Consider the following 26625-nt stretch of genomic DNA (forward strand, 5'->3'; position numbering starts at 1 on the left):
CATTCCTGGTGCTGTTATAGTCTGAATAAAAACAGTTCTGCTAAAAATAGCCAAAGGCAATGCCTTTAAACACAAACTAAGTGCTCTTCAAAGTAAAAAAACACATGGACTCCTTCGGTTGCCTCCTAATCCCCTGCTTCTCCCTAACAAAGGGAAGAACCTGTGCTAAGAAACAGGAAAATAATTATTTGAGGCCAGTACTTCAGGGAGGTGTCAGCACGTCCAGCTCCATCGTTTTAAATCGTGTGATGGTAGATTGCACCAGGCAGCAGCCTGGCCCTCTGCTTTTGAGCTTACCCCTTATCAAGGTGACGTTAAATTATTCCCCATTTTAAATGAAAAATGCAAACTTTCCAAACAGGCAGAAGGCAGGGAAGAAAAAGCAGCAACACTGAAACTCAAGAAATATTAGCTTTAAACATCAGGTACTGCCTTTTGTACAGTCCTTCCTACACGGGCAAGTACTTGCAAGAATATCAGGTAGCAAGGTAATAAAACCAGATGATGCTGGAAGCTTCCAGCAGTGGAAGGCATTTAGATTCATCTTCTGAATTTCCTCCTGAATAGGCTAATGTAAGGGCATTATAAACAAGCTGTTTCTCTTCGCAGGGCCCTGACAATTGCATGAAGTGTGCCCATTTTATAGACGGCCCTCACTGTGTGAAATCCTGCCCGGCAGGGGTTCTGGGTGAGAATGACACCCTCGTCTGGAAATATGCTGACGGGAATGCTGTTTGCCAGCTCTGCCATCCAAACTGTACCCGGGGGTGAGTAAAACCTCGGGCTGAATGGAAACAGGGGGGGAAAAAATAGGGGAACAGCTCGTCTTGAGCTCTCTCCTTTCCTAATGGTCCCATTTCGAACAGCCGAGAAGTAATAGCAGGGAGCGAGAGAGGTCAGGAGTGCGCAGGTAATGTAAGCAGAGCGCAGCGGACTTTGTAAATAGGAAAAGTTCAGTGGCACTTTTTCTTTACACAAAAAAAAAAAAGAGGAAAAATGTTTCAGGGTGTTTGAAACAGGTTTTGTTTGTTGATTTAAATAGGAAACGTCCTGGAGTTTTACAGAACTCACCCACCAGTGATGCACTTTCTGGTTTTTTCCTACCTGGCCTGGTGTTGGGTCCTCTGTTTTGCAGGAGGAACATCAGTGACATCTGGTGGATGCTGGGCCCCTGGGGCCCATTTTTCTCTGCACCTTTCATTTTTTGGGGAGGGAAATCCCAGTGAGGTACCACAGTGATTTTGTTTCTTTCCTTCTTTCCATATGGTAGCACTTGGTCTGAGTTTCAAGCCTGGCTTGCCTCCTGAGTGTGGCTTTATTAATGGGTATCACAGTAAACCCAATCTGTATGAACCGTTTTTGTCCTCATTTGTAGGCACACTTAAATCACTACCTATAATGAGCTGTGAATTCAACTGTATTTAACCTACATGGCAATAAGTAACAGGGCTGCAGCTGTCTCCTCTCCTGGTTTCCGATCTGCAAAGGACACGGGATGGGCAGTAAGAGTTTTTAGGTTTTGAGACTTGGTTGTTGGACTGTGATGCTTTCAGAGCAAAAAAACGACCCACATGTAGTATCTTTCCCTTCACAGGCCCCTGCCATGTACCCTGCAGGTCTGTCCGATCCAAAATCCTTCTGTAATATGCCTGTAATATGTGTTGCAAGAGAGAAGTTATAACACTGGCCTCCAACTATATTCAGACCAACCATCATCCCATTGTATATTTAGCGAACTCAACTGCCGGGGCATGAACGAGCAGAGTGCCCAGCACCCCACCTTCATGAAGAAAAGGAGATGAAGGGTTAAACCAGCAAGTAACGGCCCTTCCTAGTGCTCACAGTGAATTCAGTGCTCTGGTTTTCAGATGGTAGCTGCAACAGCCATGTGGGTTTGCCATGATTTACGGCGATGCCCCCTGTGTTTTGTTACAGTCGCAGACAAGGCTTATCAGGGCTTCCCATCGCACGCCTGAGAACAAATGATCTCAGTTGAAAAGGGATCTTAATAACTTTGCTCTTTATTAATGACCTCAGTAATCCCTACTGATACAAACTGGCCACAGGGATCCAATATCCTTCTTCTAACTGGCCACATGAAAATGCGGCTGATTGTTGGAGCAGCGTAATGGATAACCACATCTGAACAAGGCTTTCAACTGTGCGGCCTCAGGAGCGAGATCAAACACTAGACTCCAATGAATGCAAACTTGGAGAACATAATCTGCCAGATATGGATGTAGCTGCAAGCCACACAGTGGCTCTTTGTGCACAAGCAAGTCCCCAGAGCAGAGTTCATCAGAAAAGTCCATTCCTGCCTGGCTGTAGCAGTGGATGGGTGTGCCACAGGAGCCTGGCAGGTGATGGGGGTAGGGTAAGGAGAGGTTTTTGAAAATTAGGGGTACCCAACATATGGCTCAGTGTATTTGGCCCTGTGTTATGAAGGCAGAACATAAAAAGTGGTATCAATTTCATCTCTTGCATCAAAGAACTAGGCTAAGTTTGCCACAGTTATATTGTGGACATGCTCAATGGCCCTGTTCGAGTTGCTGCCCAAATGCAGCAGACAAAATAGGCTGTATCCCTGAAGGGCTCAAGAGAGCTAAGAGAAGGTAGTGTTACTATTTTTGCTTTACAGATGGGACATCTGAGGCTAATGGCATTGATGGGTAGGGAGCCAGAGTCAGGGGCGTAATCTGGGAACATGCAGTCTGGCACAGTGTTTTCCTTGTGAAGGCAATCAATCCGTAATGCCACTTACTTCTCTTCACGCCTTTCCCTCATTGTGCTGCGGGAATGGGATCTGTTCAGCAGTGGGTGGAAAACATCTGTCTCGCAAAGTTTTTGCATCCTTAGAAACCACAGTCTCAGCGATTTCTGCATGACAAGAAACAACAACTTTATTTCTGTCCCTGTCCAATTTCACGGCTAGAACCCACAAAATCTTATCAGCTTGATTAAGTGTGCTGACTTCAGTAGTCATGGAAGTAAGGGTTTCCAGGATCTGGCTCTATTTTCCTTATTTGAAGAAGCTGCAAGTAAAGAGGACTTCTCTTCCCAACTGAGCTTTGTCATGAATTTGGTTTTTTTTTTTCCTTTAGGTGTGCTTACTGGTAGTGCATTTCTTCCTTTGTATCACTGTGAAGAATCCCATCTAGTCTGATTTTCTTTGCTGAGTCGTTTGTTCAGCCTTCATTAGAAAACAGAAGGGAGGTAGCTTTCTCCTGCTCAGCCCAAAAGACCCCTTCTGTCCCATTTTCCCTGTAACTCCTTGGAGATTTTGTACACTAGCTTCCTTTTGCCTCTGGTACAGCTGAGAAAACACACTCCGATAAAGACAGCAACATCCCAAAAGCCCTGGCATTACCACATTTATACCTCCAGCAACTAATGAAAGACACCAGCTTGATTAATCTGCTCGATGTTGAAGGATTTGGTTTTCCCTTGCCGCTCTCCTGGAGCACGGGAATTAAATTCAGCCACAGTGGGGTGGAAGAGCAAGAAGGAGAGAAGCCACAACTGTAGCTAATAGCACTGGCTGACGCGTCCTGCCTCCACAGTCGCAACCAACACTACGTATCTCGCCAGTCTGTTAAATGCTAGGGGAATTTAGGGGGGGTGCGAAAGCAGCCAGGGGGTCCAAGAGGGAAGGTTGCAGCAGCACAGCACAAATGTGATGCGTTTGTCACACTCTGGAGGTTAATGAGAAAGAAAGGGCAGAGGAAAGTTCTTGTAAGGCTTTAAAAAGCCCAATCGTTTTCCGTTTCTTTTATGACTGTGAAGTAACTTAAGGTGTTATAGTGTGAGCTCCCTCTGAAAGGCCATAAATCATAGCAACCTGGTTGTATTACATCAAATTAGGAGCTATGGGTCGAGCAGAAAATTGTTAAAATCTTGATGGATTTGGGAAATAAATAGCTGTGTCTGCTAATATTTATGTAGACAGATGAAATGCTGAGTTCAGGATGCAATAGTTTTCAGGGACTGTACACAGTACTAATTTTCCAATAAACAGAGAAATATTTCAGAGACTACAACTGCTGCTAAGTTCCATCTGATATATCCGTAAGATCTTGAGGCAGTTCATAACACAAGGTCACATTTCTCATTTTGGTTTCTGTAAACAGAAGAAAAACGATTCAGGAATGGAAAAAGTGATTGTTTAGATTCCATAAAACCTGGGTTACTTATGTTGGGTGTCATCATAAAATTCCACGTTAAGAAAGATGGTTATATTTAGTCCTGGATGGATATTTGTTATAGGCTTTGTTTCTCCTTTGACTTGTGAAATGAATCAGAAAATCACGTGGGATTTGAAAAGCACAAGCTGATCTGTCATTTTCTTCCCAAACACCGTTTTACTTTGTCCCACTAGACTTGATATTGATGGATTTGTGTGGGAAATAATTTTAAAAAAAGGAGGAGACAGCTGAAAATCTACACCTCTCCTGCTTCTACTTTCTAGTATAGGAAAATAACTGGTCAGTCATTCCTCAGACTGTAGATACCGTCCCCTCAGCCAATTTTTTTGCTGTTAGGAAGCACATGGAGGACTTGCCATCATAAAGTAGCACGGCAAATCAGTATTTTTAGGAAGACATAATTGAGAGACCACAGTCACATTCTGAAATAATGTGAGGTCTTTTAATTTCACATCTTTATCGGGAGAAGCTGCACGTGCTTTGTTGCATTAGCATACAGAAATTCAGATCCAGGTGGAAGAGAACTAGATCTGTTTTCTGTTGTGCGCCCAAAGAGAAAAGCCCGGTGCAAAGCGAGATACGTCTCCTGTGACCGTAAGCAAGCTGGTGGTTCTCTTCTGCACGTGCAGCCTCTCTGTGCTTACTCACACAACTGAGCAAACAAACCAAGCCATAGGCAGAGAGGGAACGCTAACAAAGCTGGGCGCCCAGGATCCGGGAACCGGTATGCACAGCGCTTCCAGCATGTCCAGGACACCGGGATGCACATTCTTGCATGGGAGCCCAGTGAACTCGCAAGACCTTCCAGATGCTGGGTCTTGGAGCACTGTGTTGGCCCAGAAACAAGGCAAATACACGAGGGAAGATCAGAGTAATGAAAACAAACAAACAAACAAAAACCCAATAAAATGAGTAGTTGCTTCACCTCTTCCTCCCCCAGACCTAGATCAAGTTATGAGATAAGATCTGCAACTCCACCTGCCATTTTGAAATTTTTCTGGTTCCTCCTCTTGGTGAGAGGGAATTCAGAGCAGTTTTCCTGGCACAGGCTCACTCCTTACCCCCTACTTGACCTCCTCTGGAGTTGTTTTGGGATGATCCATTTTCTTTAAGTCAGTGCAGGGAGCGGATACCGCAAACTGGACTCTTCTCCTTGCTGTGCTCTGTTTTTCAGAGATGATGTAACCCTCTCTGTAATGCTCTCCTTCCTCGGTAGACACCACAAAGACCACAATTCCCATGAAGAACATACATCTTACAGCCCAGCAGCACTTAGGGAATGCACGGTGCCTCTCACACCCGTTAGACCATCAAGTGAATGCAGTCACTGTGTTTTCATCTGTGTGGTTTTTTTGCATTGGGCTGCCAAAATGAATTTCAGGCATTTTAAGCTCCAACAGAGGGTGAATGACTTGCTAGTAGAGTTTCTGGCTCTCTGGATAACTGTCATACCTGTTTACATTACCAGCAACATAAGACTTTAGATTCCAAAAGAAAAATATCATGGACACATACCAACAGACTATAGCTGAAGGGAGTGCTGTCAAATCCTGTTTTCTGATGGGAGCGTGTATCTGTTACCCAAGTTTTCCATTGCAATAGAAAATCTGGAAATTGGAATCTTTTACTTATCAGGAAACAAGGATTATGCAGGAGGGTCTGCAGTGACACGTTTCCATGTGGCTTTCTGCCCTTGTGCAGGGGAGAGGCCACTTCTGTCCTCCATGGTCAGCCCTGAGCTTCTGTGCTAACGCAGATGTCCATGAAGAGCCAGGGAATCCAGGTCCATTTGGATTTTGTGTATCTATGTCCTCCCCCATTCTACCACATGATAGAAAGTTGTTTTAAAATATTCTTTAAACTGATTGTGGAGCATAACTATGCCTCTAGATAAAAGATTTTGGAGCAAGGCCATTGACTGATGTTTATTAGACTATTATAAATTGCTTTGTTAATACTTGGACTGCTCTGAAACACAAACTTTTCAATCAGTAGCACTCCTCTTAGTTGGAATTATAGAAGTATGTATGCCAGAGCTAATATGTTTATAACGTTAATTTGTTTTTACAGGTGCAAAGGGCCAGGTCTTGAAGGCTGTCCAAACGGGTGAGTCTTTAATCTGCTACAATTAACGACAGAGCTGGAAAGAATGCATGTGTGTTTACATTTCCACGCTGGACACTGCAAGGCTGGGACTAAAGTTGTCTTCAGCTCTGTACAGGGAAGTGACAGATTAGAGTAGGCTCCGACCTATAAAAATGATTTAAAGAACTGAGAAATATTCCTACTGGCACAAGACTCCAAAACCTTGTTCTGCTTACCTTGTTTGTCAAGGTGAGACCTAGGATCTATTACTGGAGAGCAAAAAGAAGAAAAAGAAAGGATTAAGTGTTAGTGGCAGAGAGAGATACGTTTAGGGTTGATATGGTTACCTGCATTACAGGGGATTCATCTCAGAGACCCAGGGTTTTTTTTCCAGCCCTGTGATCTGTACATCTCCAACCGCTCTGTGCACAGATGGATGTTCATTTGTCACACTAGATCTTACGTTGCACCGTTTGGCCTCATGACTTGCTCAAGGTCATGCAACAAGCAACCACGGTTCTCTGACTAAGAGAGAGGGATTTAGTTTCTGGCCACAAAGTCATGCTATGGCAAGATAAATTCAGCCTAGAAGTACTGTTAAAAAGTGACTCTGTCTGATAGTAATCCCTGGGGCAACTTAAAAAGAGCTGTGATGGATCTCTAAGTACAGACCAAAAAACAACCTTGGAAAACAGGTTTTTCTTTTCAACTTAAATTTGAAATGACCCAGGCTCTAATAAAGAGGCAGCAATCCATATGCGCAACATGGATGGTTCACACATTAGCTGGCCTCAGACATTTGTACTTGGGGAGGAGGGCCAATGATCTGAAGTTCATTGTGACCCTTACAACGTGGCCCCCCAGTGATGATGAAATGTCAGCTTCATTGCTGGTATCACAACTGTGTATGCCTTTCTTGATACCGCCTTCTCTCCACGTGCTTCGTGTATCTGATCACATGCAGGCTGCCCATGGGTGGCTTATATAGGCATCACAGATTTGATGCTCATGCGCTTGGTGGGTTTGTCAGAGGGAGGAGAAATCCCCTCGCTTAAGCTATGAGGATCAGCTCCAATTGCAAGTTTGAGAGAACAGTGAAGACTTTGAGCAGGTTACTGGATGAAGAACTTAAAAATACAGATGCCCAAGGTACCTGAAATGTCAAATAAGCTTAAGCGGATGTCCAGAGTGTGTGTTTGATCAAAACCTAAGGCTTCATACAACCTCTGTAGGGTTTTTTTTTTAAATCTTACACCTAAGCATTTTTTTCTTTTTCTGCATCCCCTCCTGTCTTGCAGCTCCAAAATCCCGTCTATCGCAGCTGGCGTCGTTGGAGGTCTCCTGTGCCTGGTGGTGGTCGGCTTGGGCATCGGCCTCTACTTGCGGAGGCGCCACATCGTCAGGAAGCGGACCCTGCGCCGGCTGCTGCAGGAGAGGGAGGTGAGCGCCGCCGGCACGGCTGCAACACCGGCTGCTTTATTTGGGGCAATGGGTGCCGGCCTCCTCTTACCAGAGAGTTAAAGCACCGTGCGTCTGCCTTGTAACTCAACAAGCCCTTGTATGGGCAAACACGGCGTCTGCCGTGCTAGTCAGAAAAGAGGCGGTGTGCACCTAACACCTTCTCACTTAATCTCAAGTCTGATCCCTCTGGATATAATTTTCAAAAGCTTTAGGGGATTTAGATGTCTAAATCTCAATGAAAATCATTGAGATTGTCTACTCAGAAAAAACTATGCCTTCAGGGTGAGGTGCAATGTGTTTGCTGATCCATACCGCCTTGCTGTGTAGACCCTCAGCCTCGAATCGTTTCTCCCTCCAGACAAGCCTGGAGGCTGCTGTGGCACTTGGGCGCTTTTGAAAATTTTACTCCCTTGATCAGGCGTATGTCTGATCCTGAGGAAAAAAATGAGAGAGAAAGGAGAGGAGGGAAAGGAATTGAGGAAGTGTTTGTGTCGTGTCTTTGGTTTGTTTTTAGCACAAAAAACCCACAAAGCCATCAAAGTGAATGGTTCACCCTGTTGAGCATGAACAAGGTTTCTACACTGCTTTTTGTTTCTGTATGGTTTTGTGTGTGTTACAGCATCGCCCTCTGGGTACCTCACATATAAAATAGCAAAATTAATTATCCTGGATTAAAGATGTTCATTTATGATTAGCCCCCTTCTCTTTCTAGTCCAATCCTAGTAAATAATTAGCAAATTGTATTTAGCATTCTGCTAAAAGCCCAGTTGCAGCTTCCTTCCGTGCTCACTGGCTTTGCAGTCAACTGCTAAAATCCTTAAAAAAAAAGCTGTCCTGCTTTTTAATGCACTACCTAACAATATTTTACATGCCACTGTATTCTACAGTTGTTATAGTAGAGTTTAGTTTGTGCTCAGCTCATATTGTACCCTCTGGACTCCTCAAAATGAGGATATTTCATCACAACAGAACGGTTGCTGGCCCATTAAAATCAGATTGTATCTAGCTAAATATGGTTTTATTCAAAGGAAAGGAAAAAGAAAGAGCACTAAGAGAAAAAGCTGACTTATGTATCAAAAAAGTGTTAAATATCTCTATTTGGAGGGCATTACTGCTGTTTGCAATAAGGCTTAGATCAAATTTTGAAAACATCAATAGTCAATTCAACATCTCCTTTTTCATTGAGAAAAGAATCACTCTCAGAGTTTCAATTGCTGCTTGTAAACCCTGCGGTCTGGGGGAGCCACTGGTACCATGGGAATTTCATCCAGTTAAACAAGAGCAGACCTGAAAGGTTGCAGGTGATTCTTGCCCATTATTTAAAACATTTTTATAATTTATTCACAGTTCAAGAAAAAAATATTCTTTAGGATCTGTGGTAATTACATTGTTCTTCATGTCATGTATTTTAAGGCTTTGAAGTCAAAGCCTTCATTTGAACAGTAGAATTCCTTCATTCTCCTTCAAAATGGCAGTTGCCACTCTCTGATTGATTTTACCTCTGAAATTTGGAACAACTCTACATATTTATTGCTGCAAGTCAGAGTGGAGCTGTCCTCCCATAAACTTGACATGGAATAAAATGTTCATTATTTTAAAGGAAGGATTTATTTGCTTCCCCAAAGTGTGCTGCATGCTGTCCTCCTAGACTGTATATCCTTCTAACGTCGTCTTCTCTCTGCACCAGCTTGTCGAACCACTGACACCCAGTGGGGAGGCACCGAACCAGGCTCATCTAAGAATTTTAAAGGAAACAGAATTTAAAAAGGTCAAAGTTTTAGGCTCTGGAGCTTTTGGCACTGTTTATAAGGTAAGATCACCATGTTTCTCTTCCCCTTTTCATCTTGCTCCCTCATGCAGAAGCCACCCAAAGAAAGCATGAACTGGGAGCTGCGATCATTGTGTAGATTTTTTTTTTGAACTAGATTTTATAGCATGTATATATTGAATGGTAAAGAGGTGACTCAATCATCATTAATTGAGTTATGAATCGGGTAACATGGGAAGTTTTACATAAGATGTTGCCAAAGCCATATTGCTGAACTGGGAGGATAAAGATCTCAGCTGAAAAACTACCACAGCCAAATACACCCTGTTGTGAATATTAGGAAAAAAAGAAATACACTTTGGTCAGCTCAGTGCTAAGCCATTTTTCTGTGTGTTCTGGGGTCTTGTTTTTATAATTGTCAATCACACTTTCATTAGAACTGACTCAGATGTGTGGAAGTGTCTACACACCTTCAGTTGCGTAGGTCCACAAGGTATTTTTTCTCTTGGTGTTTGTTTATCCTCTGCACTTCTTCTTCACCAAGTTCCACTTTTCTGTGCTCCTCCTTTTATTCAGGATATGTGTTTCAGGCTTTGCCAGTAGTACTGAAATATAAATTGTAGATTCATATATCTCTTTATAAAGCTCTATATTCTGAAGCAGGCTTCCAGCTATGGCTAGGAATTTCAGGGGCACAAATCCCATTGACCTCGGAAAATGTGCAGCTACATTGCTGGGTACTTCAGCAGGGTGTCCTCGCAGTGCCACACTGTTCACCTGCCATCTAAATGGCCTCCTGACACTATAGATGTAGAGCACTGAACCAGTCGGACATAAACCTACCTGCCACTGCATATGTGTAGGACTGGATTATTTGTACAGTATAGATGCCATCTTGTTTTCATGAGAAAATGCCAATTCTTTTCACCCCATGATTTATATATTGGAAGTGGCAAGGTTTTGCACATGCAGTTGCTGTGATGCACTAATGAATTAGATTTCCATCCATAAAAGTTGCTCTTTATGCATCTCTTGGGCTATTTATACAGGGACGGTAATGAATATGGTTTTTCAAAAAAATACAGTAGAGGTGACTGAAAGAGAAATACCACTCACTCCATTAATAGGATTTTGTTAACGCACACAAGACACGTTTTTTGCATATTTTTGTTGTCTGCCATGCCTTCCCATTGCTCAGAATATTTAAGTCTACTCAGAAGATGTAAAATGTATATGTCGTTGTGAGAATTAACCTGTTAGAGATGAGTCTGAGTAACTCTTTGTACTTCTTTTTGGTAGGGACTTTGGATCCCAGAAGGGGAGAAGGTCAAAATTCCTGTCGCTATTAAAGAGTTGAGAGAGGCTACATCACCAAAAGCCAACAAGGAAATACTTGATGTAAGTTTTCATGTTTGTCTTGTAAGGTTGTCAGTGCTCTGTGGATTTTCCTCTGCAACAAATAAAGGGATTTCAGGATTTTGGGGGGGAAGAAATATTTTGCACCCCAAACTGCATTCTCCATCTAGAAGTACTGGGCTTTACAGCCCAGTCTGTAAAGTGCTTTTGTGTCTCCTATGAACCCCTTGCTCGCAGTCCAAGTACTGATGTTATACTCGTGGGGTGGCATCTAAGGAGAGGTCAGGACCGTACATTTACAGCTAATTCTGTTTTCTCTATTCTGATGTTTCAGGCCTTAAAGTGTGGCATTCATTGCCATTGCGACAGTAGAACTAAAACCAATAACAACATATCTAATGATTTTTCAATCCTGACATTGCAGGTTGTCATAAGCTAGTTGCTTGGTTACATAGGATTAAATTAACTGTAAATCCAAAAGGAAAAAATATCCCAGCTGTCTGATTTCTCTGCCATGAACAGCAAGAAATTATCTCGCTTCCCGAAAGAGGCATGGGAATTCAGGAGTTCATAAATGTGTGAGTTTACAACGGGTGAGCCAGAGTCCTAAATACAAGTTCCCTGAACTTGGAATAGCTAAAAATCTGAACTCTGTTGCTAGATCTGAAGCCATATAACATAAAGCACTAAGGATATATACTTATATATGAGGAAAATGCTGAGTGCAGAGAGGAGCGCTCAGATTTCAGTATACGTTCAGTTCAGCTTTCCTGTGCTGTGGTTCAGTCCTCAGCGACAAGAAACGGGTTGCGTGTGTATGTGTGCCCTCTTCAGCCCTTTGAGCCCTGAGCTGGAGCCTGCTGGGTCACTCTGGAGGACTGGTCAGCCCAGGGACTCCCCAGGCAACACAGTGTATTTGGTACAGATGAAGTCTTTAAGCTTCTGCTTGCTATACCTGCATGAGTGTGCCTCTGGAAAGTGTAGGTTGGAAGCCTGGATTTGGCCGGGGCTCAGCTATCGAGTGCGTGTTTGCAGGGACAGGGCGCACGTCCCTGGTACGTCCCAAATGGGCCTATGAAGTGCAGGTCCACAGCTTGGGACATCCTGTTTGCGTGGAGGCGATGGTCCTTCAGCCATGGGGAAAACTGTGGATTTTTTTTATTTTGGTAGGAACTGAACCACTTTAGCAGGAAATTTATTTAAAAAAAAAAAAAAAATCCAGCTTTGGACAGCAAATGACACCTCAGGTAGGAAGGCTGATCTCAAATGGTTCAAGCTGGTGAAGATCTTAACAAAAGGCCAGTCTCATAGTGAGAAATGTCAGGATGAATGGCTGTGAACAAACATACCTCTGCCACTGATGACAATAAAGCACACTGGATTTTTCCAATCACCCTGAATAAACAGTGTTATTCCAATACAATACTTCAACAGATCATGTGTTATGTACCATGGGATTTGATACGTGCATTGCAGCAATGCAAAAGAGTAGGTGGTCCATCTCAGAATCCATATGTGAAGCAATATCCGTCCTGATTTTAGTTTAGTTAGACTCCAGGCCAGTCTCAGCCCTTCCCCAGGTCCCTGACCGCTGTGGCCCTGGTCCCTGCCCCTCGCCTGCCTGCGGGCAGTCTGCGGTCCCTCCCTGCGCTGGTGTTCCCCACACTGAGGAGCTGGCAAAGATGCTCCTCAGCTGCCTGCCCTGAGCTCCGCCCCTCGCTTCCCTCTTCACAGTGACAAGCAGCATAACACAGTCTTTGCAAAGGATGTTTTGGACTTAACTGCATTAAATTCCTGTATACTGAAGGAAGGGTTAATGAATAAGCCTACAGTACTGCATCCTGCCTTCGGCAGATCAAGATATTAACACGACGGAGCAGTAGGTTCAGGGACTGTGCACTCTTCGGTGGTACCAAAGTACTTTCTCTTTTCAAAGAAGTTTCTGTATCATATCGCTACATTATCTTTTCTTTTCCATTGAATTAGGATGCTTAACAAAAAGTTCTTGCTTTTTTCAGTCCTGTTCATTTTTCAGATGACTTGGTTGGTGGAATTCATTCTATATTTCAGAGGAAAATTTAAAAAAATACAAAACCAGTAAAAGAAGTCAGAGGGATGACTCCAAAAGCTCCTCCCAAAACAAATTTTTGCTACACAGCTGACTTTTCAAGGTCACTGAAACCTCAGAGATAATAATGTCCAATTAAAGATGATTTGTCTTACAGAAACACGCTAGGTATAGAACAAGCGCAGCAGCTTTAGCTCATAGAATCCAGGCGAGCTCTCGTGGCTTTATTAAGGTAGGGCTAATTCAGAAGATTGTTGTTGAATACCAAGCATACTTGGAGCAGGTCAGAGCGAACCGCAGAGATTTCCAAGATAAACAGTTGAAACAAAGGCCCACTTTAATGTCTTGGGCTACTTAGAGGGACCCACGACCGCACAATAGCTCCCTTCTGCTCCCTGCGAGGAGGAGGTGACCTATTTTACTTTGCAGTATCAAATGTAATAGGCAGTGTCAACGCTTGGATGCTCTCTAAAAGCTGTGTGGCCCGTACGCCCACCCTGCTCTTCCAGCATCCCAGTTCTCAGCCCCCAGGTCAGCCCTGCGCGGGCTGCGCGGCAGATGGGCAGTGAGAACAGCTCCGACTCTGCAGATTTTTTTCTCTCCCCTGCTGAAATGAATACAATATGGATCTGAATCCCAACAGGAAGCAAGGCAAGGAACAGACACCCTTCATCGGTACAACAGCTCGGTTTGGAAGCCTAGAGAGATTTAGCATGTTTTGGTCTCTACTTGCATCTGAGCGTCATATAGTGGATTCGCAAGGTTCTGTAAAAAACGCTGCCACAAATATCTACGTAACTGAATAGCACATTGTTATTCTTGCTTTATCTTTCCTCGGGCTAGCCTGCAGAATCAGTGTTAGCCTTGACAGAGGGTTGTTTTTCAATGCCGTGCTCACATCCTGCAGTAGGTTAAGGAGCCCTTACCCAATTCTGCCAGAGATCTTCTTTAACCTGGCTGCCTGCAGACCACTTTAATCCCAGAGGCTCCAAAACAAGGATACCAAATGCAGAATTAGCACCTCAGAAGAAAACTGTATTACATCATGTTTTGCTTAGGCTGGCACGTCAAACAACAATACCAAGGCCAGAAAGTATTGCTTAAGAATTGGGGTTGCTTATTTCTTGAACGTCATTGCTTTAATAACTTCGTTTAATAATAGTTCTTACCAGCTATGTGACATCTGTGGAAAGCTGTTTAGATGATGAGTAAAGTGTTACGGTATTTTGTTTCTTAAGCTCTTAGAAAGTGCAGATTTGCTCCTTTCCCTGCTACAATAGTTGCCTGACTATTATTTTAGGCTTTGGAGGGCTGCTAGCCTAATGTTGAATTGCCAGGGGATGATTAGTTGGTGTCACTCCAGATGCTGAGTTAAGATGCTGGCCTGAAAGCTCACTGCATGGAAAAATTCCCATTTCTTTCCCATTGTGTTGGTTTTCAATTAAATGGCTTTAAAAATGTCTAGAAGTAAGATACTGTAAATCAGACACAAAGTTAATTTAAAAAACCACAACTTCAGCGCTAATTTTTTCCCCCTATTGGAATCCATTCTTTGAGCTTGCACTTGACAGCGGATGTCAGTATAAATACGGATCTCAAATTTAAATCTGTAAGTAGTCTTCACATGCAAAACCCATGAAGTTGGGGGTTTTTACCGTGTGTCTGGAGCGTGCTGCACCAGCCTCTGAAGGGGCCTCTCCCTTCCTGCAGAAGAGCAAAGGAAGAGGAGGTACCTTGGGTACCTTAGGTAGGTACCTAAAGCTTCATAGGGTGAACCCAGGCTTGAAAGGAGAATTTTTCACATATTTATGAAACTCAAACCCCAAATTCCAGTTGACCAAAGGGTTTATTATACTTAGGCTCCCACATTATAAGTACCTTCCTCGTATCATTTGGATTGCTATGTGGGTCTAAACAGGCTTTTCCAATTGGGGACAATATTTTCACGAGCGTTGCTTAAAGTAAGACATGTGTTCAGAATTCTAAGGAAGTGAACTGATCATTAACCTGTGTGGTTTGACGTGGACTGAAGGACAACATGGTCAAAGAAGCCTTGTCTCTTAAAAAGTCAAACTGTCAGTCCCATCCTAGATGACAACTTTTGACTTTCTGGGTTAGTACTAACCCTGACAAAGGGACAGAGGTCTCAAAAGTACTGATTTCCAGCCAGTTTTGTGAAAAGATTTGTGGAGGGGAAAAAAGCCATATGACACATGTTCACAAGATGTGTTGCCCTTCCAATTAGGTGCTCAAAATTATGAAATCCCGTCAGCTTCCAGTTGATGTTCAATTTATTAATTCCTCCTAGGTCCGTAAGTTTTGTCCCCAGGATTTTATGTCCCGTGTTTGCTTGGTGTACCAGTAGTGGGAGACTGGCTTTTCTGCAGCATCTCAGTAATGCTTCAGTGTTCAAAATCTGGACCTTCCACCGAATGGAAAAAACTTGGTCCACAGAGTGGGAAATAGAAGTATTTTGTATGTGATATGAATGGGGTGCAGAGTTTACATATAGTATTTTAGCAACCTCTTAAATGACCAACTTATTTTATACTGCATCCAAACATTTCTGTCGTGCCAAAGGCAGTGTTTCACATTGTTTTTTTTCCTTTCTGCTCAGGAAGCTTACGTGATGGCTAGTGTTGACAATCCTCATGTGTGCCGCTTGTTGGGAATCTGCCTCACTTCTACTGTTCAGCTCATCACACAGCTGATGCCTTACGGCTGCCTCCTTGATTACATCAGAGAGCACAAGGACAACATTGGCTCCCAGTACCTCCTCAACTGGTGTGTGCAAATTGCAAAGGTAAGCGGACCGGCACGCTGACAGATCAACTAAAACTCAGACTCTAACAAGGAGATCTGACAGTGCGTAATGTATTTATTTGCTTACTTGTCTCTGTAAGTCTTTGTATTTCACCACATGGTTCCTAGATACTTTATAAGGGACAGCAAGCAGTTACTTTGTCTTAAACAATTTACCATTTTCAAGGGAGTAGAATTTGGCAATTGCCGTACTGCTTCCAGTGCTGCTTCCATCAGTGGATTTCTTTGGGCTGTGCCACAGGGCAAACGGTGCCTCAGAGAATGACCCTGATTTTTCAGGCTGAAATCTCTGAGGCCTGGGGATCAGAACTGCTGATTAATAAATACCAGCTCTGTTCTAGCACAGGCTGGCTGTGACCGAAAGACATTCAGGCACCCCCGGGCCGTTCTGTAATTTATATGCACTGAGTTGGTGCCTGTAATCTAATTGCAATGGCCATAGTGCCAAATAAAAGACTCGTTATCACACCTGGCGCTGTTTGCCAAAGAGAAGAGCAGCAAAGGAGACTGAAGTACAGCCTCTAGCCCTTAGCAGCAATATGCTGTGTTTGGAAGGTGGTTAGCCATTTGCAAGCATGGAAGAATGGAGCAAAACCAGCAAAAAAATAGCTGCAGTTTGTCGGAAATTTGTCGTATGAGATGGCAGTATCCGCAAAGCCCGGCTGCTTTAATGCTGCTTATTTTGGGAATGACGGTCTGCAAGCTAACCACACACTTACAGCCTTATCGGTCCCTGGAGACCTTGTATACATCCCAGGCTTGCCCGGCCGTGGTTTACTTTCAGGAAACATGCTGAGGACCTCAGAAATGTATACCAAAAGTATACAGAGCGCATTTTTCATCTCAGTGTGTGTACTTTTTTACAGCGTGCTCCACAGCAAGTGAATTTTAATTTATGCCTCCACCGGGGATGTGAACTGCCTTTTTCTGACTCTTTTGCTGTCTTGTTTAAAATCAATTACTGCTCTGTCCTGGTTTCAGTCCCTTTGGAGGATGAGCTGGAGGCCACATTTCCCTCCTCCTCCTCCTCCTTGTTAATTTTTAAGGTGGCAAAATCAGTCCCCAAATTGATCCTTGGGGCATCACTTGCCCGAAAGGTTGCCATTCACAATTGTCAGCTTCTGTTTGATTTTTTTCATGGCGGTTCAACATCTGCCCATAGCAACCTCTACCCTCTCCAGCGATGCCTGACCTTCAGCGTACTCCTTTGTGCTGCTCTGCACTGAAGTTCTCCTCAAAGTGCTCGTAAATCACACGTACGGCTTTTTCCCACCAATGTGTCTGGTGTTACTACTCTGATAAAGTCATGCCAGATTTTTGGACATTCTCTGACTCTTTAAAAATGTACTTTTGGAGGGGGGAAAAAATTGAAACAAATATATTTATGTCTGGTAACTAACCAGCAGGAGGCAAGTTCCCTGGGAAGCTTACTTTTGTTTCTGTTTTCACAGCTTTGAATTAAGTTTTCTCTGCATTTATAAACATTATCTTTCTCTGAGGTATGGAGTCCTGTCTTTCAGACGAGACGTTATGACAGAACATAGACACTCCACATGCAGAAACACTGTGAAGTAACTCTTTGAACATGCTGGTCTCACACTTAAGGATGAAAAATGGCTTAAATCCCAGGCCTGCACACAATTATAGATCTGCTGAACTTTCTAGATGAGCAGTTCAACATCTTCGGTGTACGGTTATGCATGTGCACAAGTCTTCTAGCTATCAGTGTCTTAAACAGCTTAGTGTGAAACTGATATTCTGCCTTTCAGCAGCTTTGAGTCTTAATAAGTCCCTGCAGCAAGGCATGATTAGCAGGAAATTTTTTGTCCTGCTGGGGCTAGATTATGTGATTATTATTTTTTTTAAAGACAGTCTGCTTTCTGTCGGCAGCTCAAGATTTTTTGTTTCAAGAGCTCTGCTCTCTAAAGATCTATTTGTGTAATTAAATGCACGCTCATAGTGGCATTGCGCCAGTTTGTTTGGGTGGTTTGTTTTGGCAACACGAGCAGCGCATGGGTGAAGTTCTGCTGAGGGACTTGGGTGGAGGATTCGATGGTGGTCCAGGTTAGCAGCGGGCTTAGGAAGGGGGTGGAGGCTGGAAGGGAATTATTCCCTCCAGTGCTCTGTCATCACATCAACATGATCATTTTGGTGTTAACTTTGTAGGTTAGAAGTACTTTTTTATTAATTCTCTCTTCATAAAAATACAAGCGTGTAAGCTGCTGCCAACAGAAACCTATCGACTGGGAATAATTGTGGTTTTTAGAAAGCATCTTGCAGGAAACTTAGAAATCATGAGCTTTTTGATTCCATATCCAAGAGATTGGAGTTGATGGAAAGGGGAATAATCTCTGTGGTCAGAAGTGCAGCTATTAGATTCATACCTTAAAAGTCAAACCAACACAATTAGTCGTATTCTTCCACGAGAGGCAGTTGTACCAAAAAAGCACGTATGCTATGGCGAACCCAGTCTGATCATGGAAGGCAGTGAAACTGGAAGAACTTGCCTTTTCAAAGAGGACTTGAAAAGAGATGCAACTCTGAGCTCAGCCATAAAATGAATTTTTTTATTTTATTTCCTTTTCTCACCTTTGCGGTGGGATGCCTCGTCGTTAGCAGGGAGAAGGCAGAATACACTGTAACGAGATGCAGAATCGGCAACTCTGAATGATTAATTTATTTTTGCTTGGACTCTTCTCCCAGGCCATTAGTGTCTACATACTCTCTGTAGGGTTGGCCTGTGTGTGTATGGAAGGTGGTAGTTAAATTCTGCACTGTGTTCTCCTGAAGTGGCTGGGGTTGCACGAATACAGCTGAAAGAAGGGTTTGCCCCCTTATTTGCAAGTCCTATCCCAATTTTATATTTCTTGAACTAAATCCCAAAGGAACCGCATCCCCTGCTATACCTGCTACTGTCCCTTTTTCCTCCGTGACTCCACTGGCACGTGGACCCACAGAAAGGTTCCTGGAGAGTAATAGTTACTTCTCCTTGTAACTGTGCAAGCGCACGTCCTCACCCTGCAATAAGCATCACGTAAATCAAAACAGCAAACCTTTTTCTGAAGGGGGGATAGGTTACCACGTTTTTATGGTGGTGTGCGTACAGTTACCACAGAGCAGCTGGCGTTTGGTAACTCGTTTGCGCATCCAAGCCCAAAGCGTGTGATGCCTACCCATGGTCTGTTGTATTGCAGGGAATGAACTATTTGGAGGAGCGTCGCCTGGTGCACCGTGACCTTGCTGCCAGAAACGTCCTCGTTAAGACTCCTCAACACGTGAAAATCACGGACTTTGGGCTGGCAAAGCTGCTCGGCGCCGATGAGAAGGAGTATCACGCCGAGGGAGGCAAGGTAAAGTGCATCAGAGAAATGAACCGCTGTGCATTTGTCGGTGTTTGTGCTTGCACACGAGCCTTAAACACAGGGGAAAAAAAGAGTGGGTTTTTCAGAGCGCTCAACTGCCGTCTCAGCGTGCTGCCTTTGAAGCCTGTGGGAGTCCTCTGAAATCAGCCGAGGCAGCGTCAGGCCAGTGGGACTGCAGTGGGAACGGAGGTAGCAGAGCAGCGAATGCTTTTGAAATTCCCACCCAGAATGTCTGGGAAAAAGCAAGATTATTAAAAAAACATTAAAAAAAAAAAAAAGCATGGCTGAATTCATCAGTGTAGCCAACACCAATAGCACTGTGCAGTTTATGAAGAGAAAGGGAATGCTGTATATTTATAGCAGAAGAAAGACCTGTCAGACTTGGTTCAACACGCCTTCGTGTTGTACTACGTGCTGATGGAGGGAATGTGTCCTGCTGAGAAATTAAAGAGAAGCTGCTTGCAAATATTATGGAGACCATAAATGGAAACCATATGAGTGCAGATCAGTCTTTGTCATACAGCCTGAGATTGGATTTGTGTCCTGTTATGATAGGAGAAGGTTAAAAAAATAGTAATTTGATTGTTAAAAATATTGTAAAACTGATTTGTAAGAGATATTTCTAATATGCCTAATATTTCACAAGTTCCCAGGTTCAACATAATAAATGAAAATAATAATAAAAGTTAAAAAGACTCAAAAGTTGTCTGCTGTACCACTCAGATAGTTGTGTTGTTTGTTGGTTGTTTTTTCTCCCTTCTGCAACCAAACTATTGGCTTAAACACCCCCTGGTGGTAAATATCACTGATAAATTTTGGATCAGCCTCTTAAGGCTTATTTGTGAATTTTCCTAGGTTCCTATTAAATGGATGGCCTTGGAGTCAATTTTACACCGGATTTACACTCATCAAAGTGATGTCTGGAGTTACGGTGAGTCTAAAACCAGTTATAATTATTGCAAATGGGTTGGAAAATTGCAGGATTTGCTAGTGACTCTACACAGACCTTTTTTCTTCCTATTATGAGAAGACTGAGAGATTAAACATAAACAATGGGCCCAAGTTACCTATTCAATAAAGTAAAATTCCCACGAAATTGCATGCTAGTGAGGTATAAGACGTTTTGCAGAATATGCTTTCAGATTATGCGCCCTCCCCTGAAAGAGGCTGCAGGTAGGAGACTCTGTTCCATTTGCTGAAGTTCTGCTAATGCTTTTCTTCAGCAGCTTCATGTGAAATATAACTGGGCTGACAATAAAGCCACATAACTAGAGGGAGGACTTAAAACCATCGGCCACGCTGTCAGTCAGCGTCAATCAGTGTAACTGCTGTGGCCTAAAATGTTTGTGCTGTCCTGGTATTGAGAGGACAACGCTAAAAGGGAAGCAAAGTGATAACCTCCTTACAGAATTCATTTTATATTTGGTATAGTTCATAAGCCAGCTTGAAAGAAAGAGGAGCAGAAAAGAAACTTTTCAAAGCAGCTTATTCCAAAATTTCCACTCCATGGGCTCTTATATTCCTGGAAAATATTTAATGCAGATGGTCAGATCCTGTGTTCTTTCAGAAAAAGTACAGCCTCTGGTCCTCTTAATCCATTTACGTACCCTGGCATCCAAAATCTTGTTTTGTATCCTAAGCTACCAGACAATCACAACAGCTACATCACAAGAGTACGTGGTATGTCAGCAAACAACACTGAGGCAGCTGGTTTACACATCTTTCAAAAACTGCTCTTGCTCGTCTCCAAAGAGATTGTTTTGAAACAAAAATACAACTTCCATTTTTAAAACCACTTGCTGGGTTGGAGTCAGGAGGCGGTAACCTGCATTTCCTTTCTGTGCGGCTGGGAAGTTTGTGGGATGTTCAACACTTGAGATACTAGCTGAGATTAAAAAAAAACCAGAATACCCCCCCCAAAAAAAACCAAAAGGAAATCAGGATGATTTCAGCCTATTTTACTAATCTGTCTCTGTTCAAAATCCTGGCAGAAAATGCTTTTCCTGGGTGGGGCTCTGGCGATGCAGTGCCTCTGGGAAAGCCCTCTCCACTCACCGCCTCTCTATGCCCAGGCCAAGCACCCCGGCTCCTGACAAAGCCTCTCTCATGGTCTCCTCTTCCCACCCTGCAGGTGTGACAGTTTGGGAGCTGATGACATTTGGGTCCAAGCCGTACGACGGGATCCCTGCCAGTGAAATCTCCTCTGTCTTGGAGAAGGGCGAGCGTTTGCCCCAGCCCCCCATCTGTACCATCGATGTGTACATGATCATGGTCAAGTGTGAGTTCACATTTGGGGTTGTGGGTGCTCACCTAAGTCGAATAAGTAGCATAATTGCCTTTGTCATGTCACATTTGTATATGCTGTGTTCTTGGTGATTGCACAGAAATAGTTATGTGAAAAGAGTGGTGACACCAGAGTGTGTTCCTGCACCTTGAGCTTTAGCTAGGAGCACAGGATATGGTTTCATTAGTCGCTAACTCAGCCCACTAATGTTTTTTCACCATTCACACCACTGGCTGATATTGTCAATTACTTTAAACTGATATTGTCAGGCAGTATAAATCAGCATAACACCACCCACTTTACCTGATACTCTGGTTTTGTATGTCTAGAAAATAAAATTAACACTGCCTCCTCCTCCAGGCTCCCCCTTAGTTCAGTAATATGCCTGCCCCTGCAATCACAGACGGATTATGCGTTCCTTTTACTGAAGGAGTGCTGTGAGCACAGGCACCACCGTAATGGCAGATGTATATAAGGAGCCGGAGTTCCTCATCCAATTTCTTCCTCATTTTCAGATGGCTCCTTTTTGGCACATGGCTGTTGCTGTAAAGTAGCACAGGAGCTGGGGGTCTCTGAAGCACTTTTTGGTCATTGTTAGGGCACATCAAAGGGCTTCTGAACCCCAACCCCCTTTTCCATCTATATCAGCTGCTAAAATGTCAGATTATTACCTGGCTTCCTGTGCATCTCTAGACCATGACTGCTGCATCCCTGCTCGCTACCAGTGGTGTCTGTGAGGATGCTGATAAGAAGCCCACTAGGTGGCATTTAAGACCTTCTCACTGGAGGAAAATGTACTTGTTCCTGAAATAGGAGCCACGCAACCATGAACACCCCATAGTGCAGCACTTTTGGGGAGTCCTAAAGTGCCCCAGTGTTGCTTTGTCAGGACGGGCACCGCACAGGGAAAGCCTTGCTCACCAAAGTGAGCAGGAACGGGATCCAAATGTGTGCACCTAGCCTGGGAGGTGCCCAGACCCAAAAGCAGTGTCCTGGAAACTCCTCCTCAGTAATGCTGAACCCTACTGACACCTCAGCCCTGCCAACATCTCTGCTTGCAGCAGTCATGTCCCAAGTCTTCGAAAGCTCTGCACTAGAACATGTCCTCAGGGGCTGAGCCTTTGCAAAGCTCAGCAGCTCCATCCATTGCCCTTCCTTTGGGTCAGTCCAGATGTAGAAAGCAGGCATTTTTCCAAGCACCTAATCAGGTATCTGTGGCTTTTAAAACACTGCCAGTGGAGTGTCCCCATCCCCTTTCATACCGTTACACTGAATTTAAACTCAAGAGCATGAGGATCTGGGGTTTGAGCCTTCCTTCTGCCACAGCACTTGGTTGCACATCTTTCACTGCTCTGATCACCCCGTGTTTGCAGGCTACAGCACAGACCCTGTTGAAGCAGTGCCATTTTGTCTGAAGGAATTTAGGATTCCCAGTCATCTCTTTTATAAGCAGAGAGTATAAACCGAAATGTTCAAAGTTATTGCACAACAATTTTTTTTTTTTAATTTAAGAAGCATATTTAAACATACGCAACTCAGAGAGAAATTCAGAAATAGTAGATGCTACTTCTGCAACAGCAGCAAACTCCCAAATGCTCTACTCTGTCTAAAAGCAAAAAGGACTTCTTCTTGAACTAGTAGGGGATCATATTTCTAGCATGGTAAAAAGTCACTGGCAATGATGAGATCTTGTCTAATGCAGATTTCAGATGCCGTATTATCACTTCATTTCTCCATTACTATGGATAGGCTGTTTCTAAGCTTGACCTTTATTATTTTTAATTTTAAACACAAGAGTCTCTACATCAGCTCATCTGTTAGTTGATAACAGAAAGTGTGAGTTTCCTAAGTAATCTCACATGTTAAACCACCAGTATCTATATTCGAAATCTCTTCTAGCATTGATTCACACTAAGCTGTAGGACTTGTTTTTGTTAAAGTCCGTTTACTAATTAAATACAGCTTAGATATGGTTAATCTTTCCCCAGCGAGGATGTTTTGAATTTTAGAAGACATCTGGTACAGAGGGTAGCTTCTGCTTCAGGCTTCCCAGGATTTCACAAAGCAGTGCAGTGAGGACTAGGCGGTCAAATCACCATACATCTGCAGCCGCCTGCTGAAGTTAGTTTGCTTCCCCTCCTTCAAGAGCTTTTTTCAAAGCAGCCTAATTTGGACTGATCCAGGCTGGCCACCCGTTTGGTAGCCTCAGGACTGATGCGTTATTATCGCTCAGGTGGGACCTGCCTGCCCAAGTGGATTTAGGCCAGCAGGAAAGGAGACAGGCTCAGCCTGGAGCTTTTCCAACATGGGTGTTTATTACCTCCTTCATTCTTCCCAAAACTGCCAAGATGTGCATTTTAAATGCTGAAATTCACAGCAGTGGCTGGTGAATGAACTTTTTATGGTGGTCCCTTACGGGTAAATCCTTAACAGCGTGTATGGTGCTGTTCTTTTCGCTGTTACATTTTCTCTTAAGCTGTGTGTTTGATCACCAAAACAACTTTATTTGTGTGTTGCTTTCCCTGTCGTCCTTCCAGGCTGGATGATCGATGCAGACAGCCGTCCCAAGTTTCGCGAACTGATAGTGGAGTTCTCGAAAATGGCCCGTGACCCCCCACGCTATCTCGTTATACAGGTACTAAACCCAATGGTAGGAAGATGTCTGATGGGCATTTACTATGAGGCTCAAAATGATTAGAAATGCATATGAAAATATGTAATACAGACAATTTAAGGCCAGATTTACCATTGCTTTTCAGGTCTTAACATTCAGCTAGAACCACAAGTAGAATTTCAAGACCAGTCACTATTTTCTTAGTACTGGTCCCAGTCTAGGACCAGTAACAGTTTATACTGCAGTCCTGAGAGGAGAACAGAGTTTGATCCTCTTCAAAACGCAGATATTTTACAGCAGCATAGACAGAGATTGGATGCCGAAATTCCCCTAAAGTCTAGGTAAATTTGGTTAAATACACAGATCAAGATTTTACATCTTGGACCTCTCGCTGAATTACTTTGTCTCTCAGAGAAGGGGACAATGAGGGCTTGAAGGGAGTCTGCGAGTCCTCTCTCACACCGACTTGTCTGACAGGGAGACGATAGGATGCACCTGCCCAGCCCTACGGACTCCAAGTTTTATCGCACCCTGATGGAGGAGGAGGACATGGAAGATATAGTGGACGCAGATGAGTATCTCGTGCCGCACCAGGGCTTCTTCAACAGCCCCTCAACATCCCGCACTCCTCTCTTGAGTTCATTGGTATGAAACTTTTCCACTGTGGAAACATGACAAGCAATTTTAAGAGTGAACTGCTTCTCATAATGTCTGTATTTTCTTTCTCTCTCTTTTTAAAAGAGCGCTACTAGCAACAATTCTGCTACAACCTGCATTGACAGAAATGGGGTAAGTGGGATGACCTTTAAAAAAGGAGCAACTTGCCTATGTGGATCAACTTCTACAAAACAGTCCCTTTAATATTGATTTTCTCTATTTCAAACCTAGCAGGGGCACCCTGTGAGGGAAGACAGCTTTGTCCAGAGGTATAGCTCAGACCCAACGGGCGCTTTCTTGGAGGACAGCATAGACGACGGCTTCCTGCCAGCCCCGGGTGAGTACCTCTCCCGTGTTTCCATCCCACAGCCACTCATTCACAAGCCATTTGGTTGTGAATATAATCGTTATCCTTTCTTTTCTGTAGAAAGGAAGCAATCCAAATGCTTCCTACCTGTATTGGTTGGAAAATGTGTGCACGTATCCTTTTCCTAGACTTTTTCTGGCTGCTTCTGGCCGTTTCTCATTTCGGTTCCTTCACCGGTCAGGTTCCTCATGTTTGCCATGTGTGCCATCTGGCTGGGGAGTTCGCATGCGTGGTTATATGTTTAAAGCTTTCTACCACCCCTGCACTTCGGAGAATATCCTCTAAAAACCAGGTTTCATCCCTTAAACCATTTCAGCAATATAAACAGCTTTCTGGCAGTTTCACTGCTTTCAGATGTTGATACACAGAAGGCAGCTCACGGTTTCATGTGGACTTACAGCGTAGGCGGTAGGAGAGCGAGCCAGCAGGCACCGAGGGAGCTGGTGCTGGGTTATGCAGCCGTGATGCTTTGTGTTCTTAAAAAAACCCACCCAACCTTTCCAAGAATACATCACAGCTAAAAAGGGTGAAAGACCCTGCAAGGGATAGCATTTAAGTGAGATGCAGAGTCTCTGTTTCTGTCAGTCCTGTATTTTCTAGGCACTTCCCTCATCTCTAAACGGTTTTCTACGGAAACAGCTTCTGGCAGCAAAGCTCCCTGACTGCAGTTTCGGAACAGTATCTGAGACATAGCCACCCCCATGTCACTAAAATCAACAGTAGCTATCTCGCTGTCTCGTGGTCCAGGCCATCTTTCTGCTACTTTGCGAACTGAATTCCTGAAGGTGAACTTCAGGGCAGCGCATTTGGTGCCACAGCATGGCAGTCCCTGCCTTTGGCTCTTTTCTGCTCCGGAAAGTTCAGTGAGATGCTGTGCGCGAACAGCAAGTGGCAGCTGGGTTGAAACTAGACTTCGAGTGATGCAAATGGCTGCATTAGTTATATGTCTTCATTTTCATTCCTTCTCATTTTTTTTTTTTTTTATTCCAGAGTATGTAAACCAGTTGGTGCCCAAGAAAGCATCTGCCTCAGTGGTCCAGAATCCAATCTACAACAACTTCTCACTCACAGCAAACTCAAAGGTCCCCACGGACTCCAGCTACCAGAATTCACACAGCACAGCTGTGGACAACCCCGAATATCTCAACACCAACCAGTCTCCACTGGCCAAGACAGTCTTCGAGAGCTCTCCTTACTGGATCCAGGCAGGCAACCACCAAATAAATCTGGACAATCCTGACTACCAGCAGGACTTCTTACCGAAGGAAACCAAACCTAACGGTCTCTTGAAAGTTCCCGCGGCAGAGAACCCGGAGTACTTGAGGGTAGCAGCACCAAAAAGTGAATACATTGAAGCCTCTGCATGACCATAGAGAATTTCTTCTTGCAGTGAGGCAAGCCAGACTCTCGGTGAACCACCTGGCTGCTGCAGGAACGGACTCTTGCCCGTAGTGAACGGCGACCGCAATGCGTCAATAAGCACACCTTTCCTTTTCAGCACAGGGGCTGAAACTGCGAAGCCTATCTGATTGTAGTTTGGGTCTTTTCTTGCCCATTTCCACGTAATAACTGAGGCCC

The 26625-nt window shown here is 43.8% G+C and overlaps 1 protein-coding gene across 1 annotated transcript in view; it reads left to right on the forward strand.

Annotated features, from left to right (window-relative positions):
- The window catches only part of EGFR (epidermal growth factor receptor), a 44067-nt gene extending 17653 nt beyond the window's left edge, over window positions 1–26414 (forward strand). The window contains exons 14-27 of the mRNA XM_009582113.1: window positions 610–767; window positions 6273–6308; window positions 7586–7727; window positions 9436–9558; window positions 10816–10914; window positions 15558–15743; window positions 18958–19113; window positions 19981–20056; window positions 21257–21403; window positions 23947–24044; window positions 24501–24668; window positions 24765–24812; window positions 24915–25017; window positions 26038–26414. Of these exons, the coding sequence (XP_009580408.1) occupies window positions 610–767; window positions 6273–6308; window positions 7586–7727; window positions 9436–9558; window positions 10816–10914; window positions 15558–15743; window positions 18958–19113; window positions 19981–20056; window positions 21257–21403; window positions 23947–24044; window positions 24501–24668; window positions 24765–24812; window positions 24915–25017; window positions 26038–26414 (1917 nt within the window). The remainder of the gene's footprint in view (window positions 1–609; window positions 768–6272; window positions 6309–7585; window positions 7728–9435; window positions 9559–10815; window positions 10915–15557; window positions 15744–18957; window positions 19114–19980; window positions 20057–21256; window positions 21404–23946; window positions 24045–24500; window positions 24669–24764; window positions 24813–24914; window positions 25018–26037) is intronic.
- Window positions 26415–26625: the final 211 nt, after the last annotated feature.

This window comes from Fulmarus glacialis, unplaced genomic scaffold (genome assembly GCF_000690835.1).
Source record: "Fulmarus glacialis isolate BGI_N327 unplaced genomic scaffold, ASM69083v1 scaffold28777, whole genome shotgun sequence".
NCBI lineage: Eukaryota > Metazoa > Chordata > Aves > Procellariiformes > Procellariidae > Fulmarus > Fulmarus glacialis.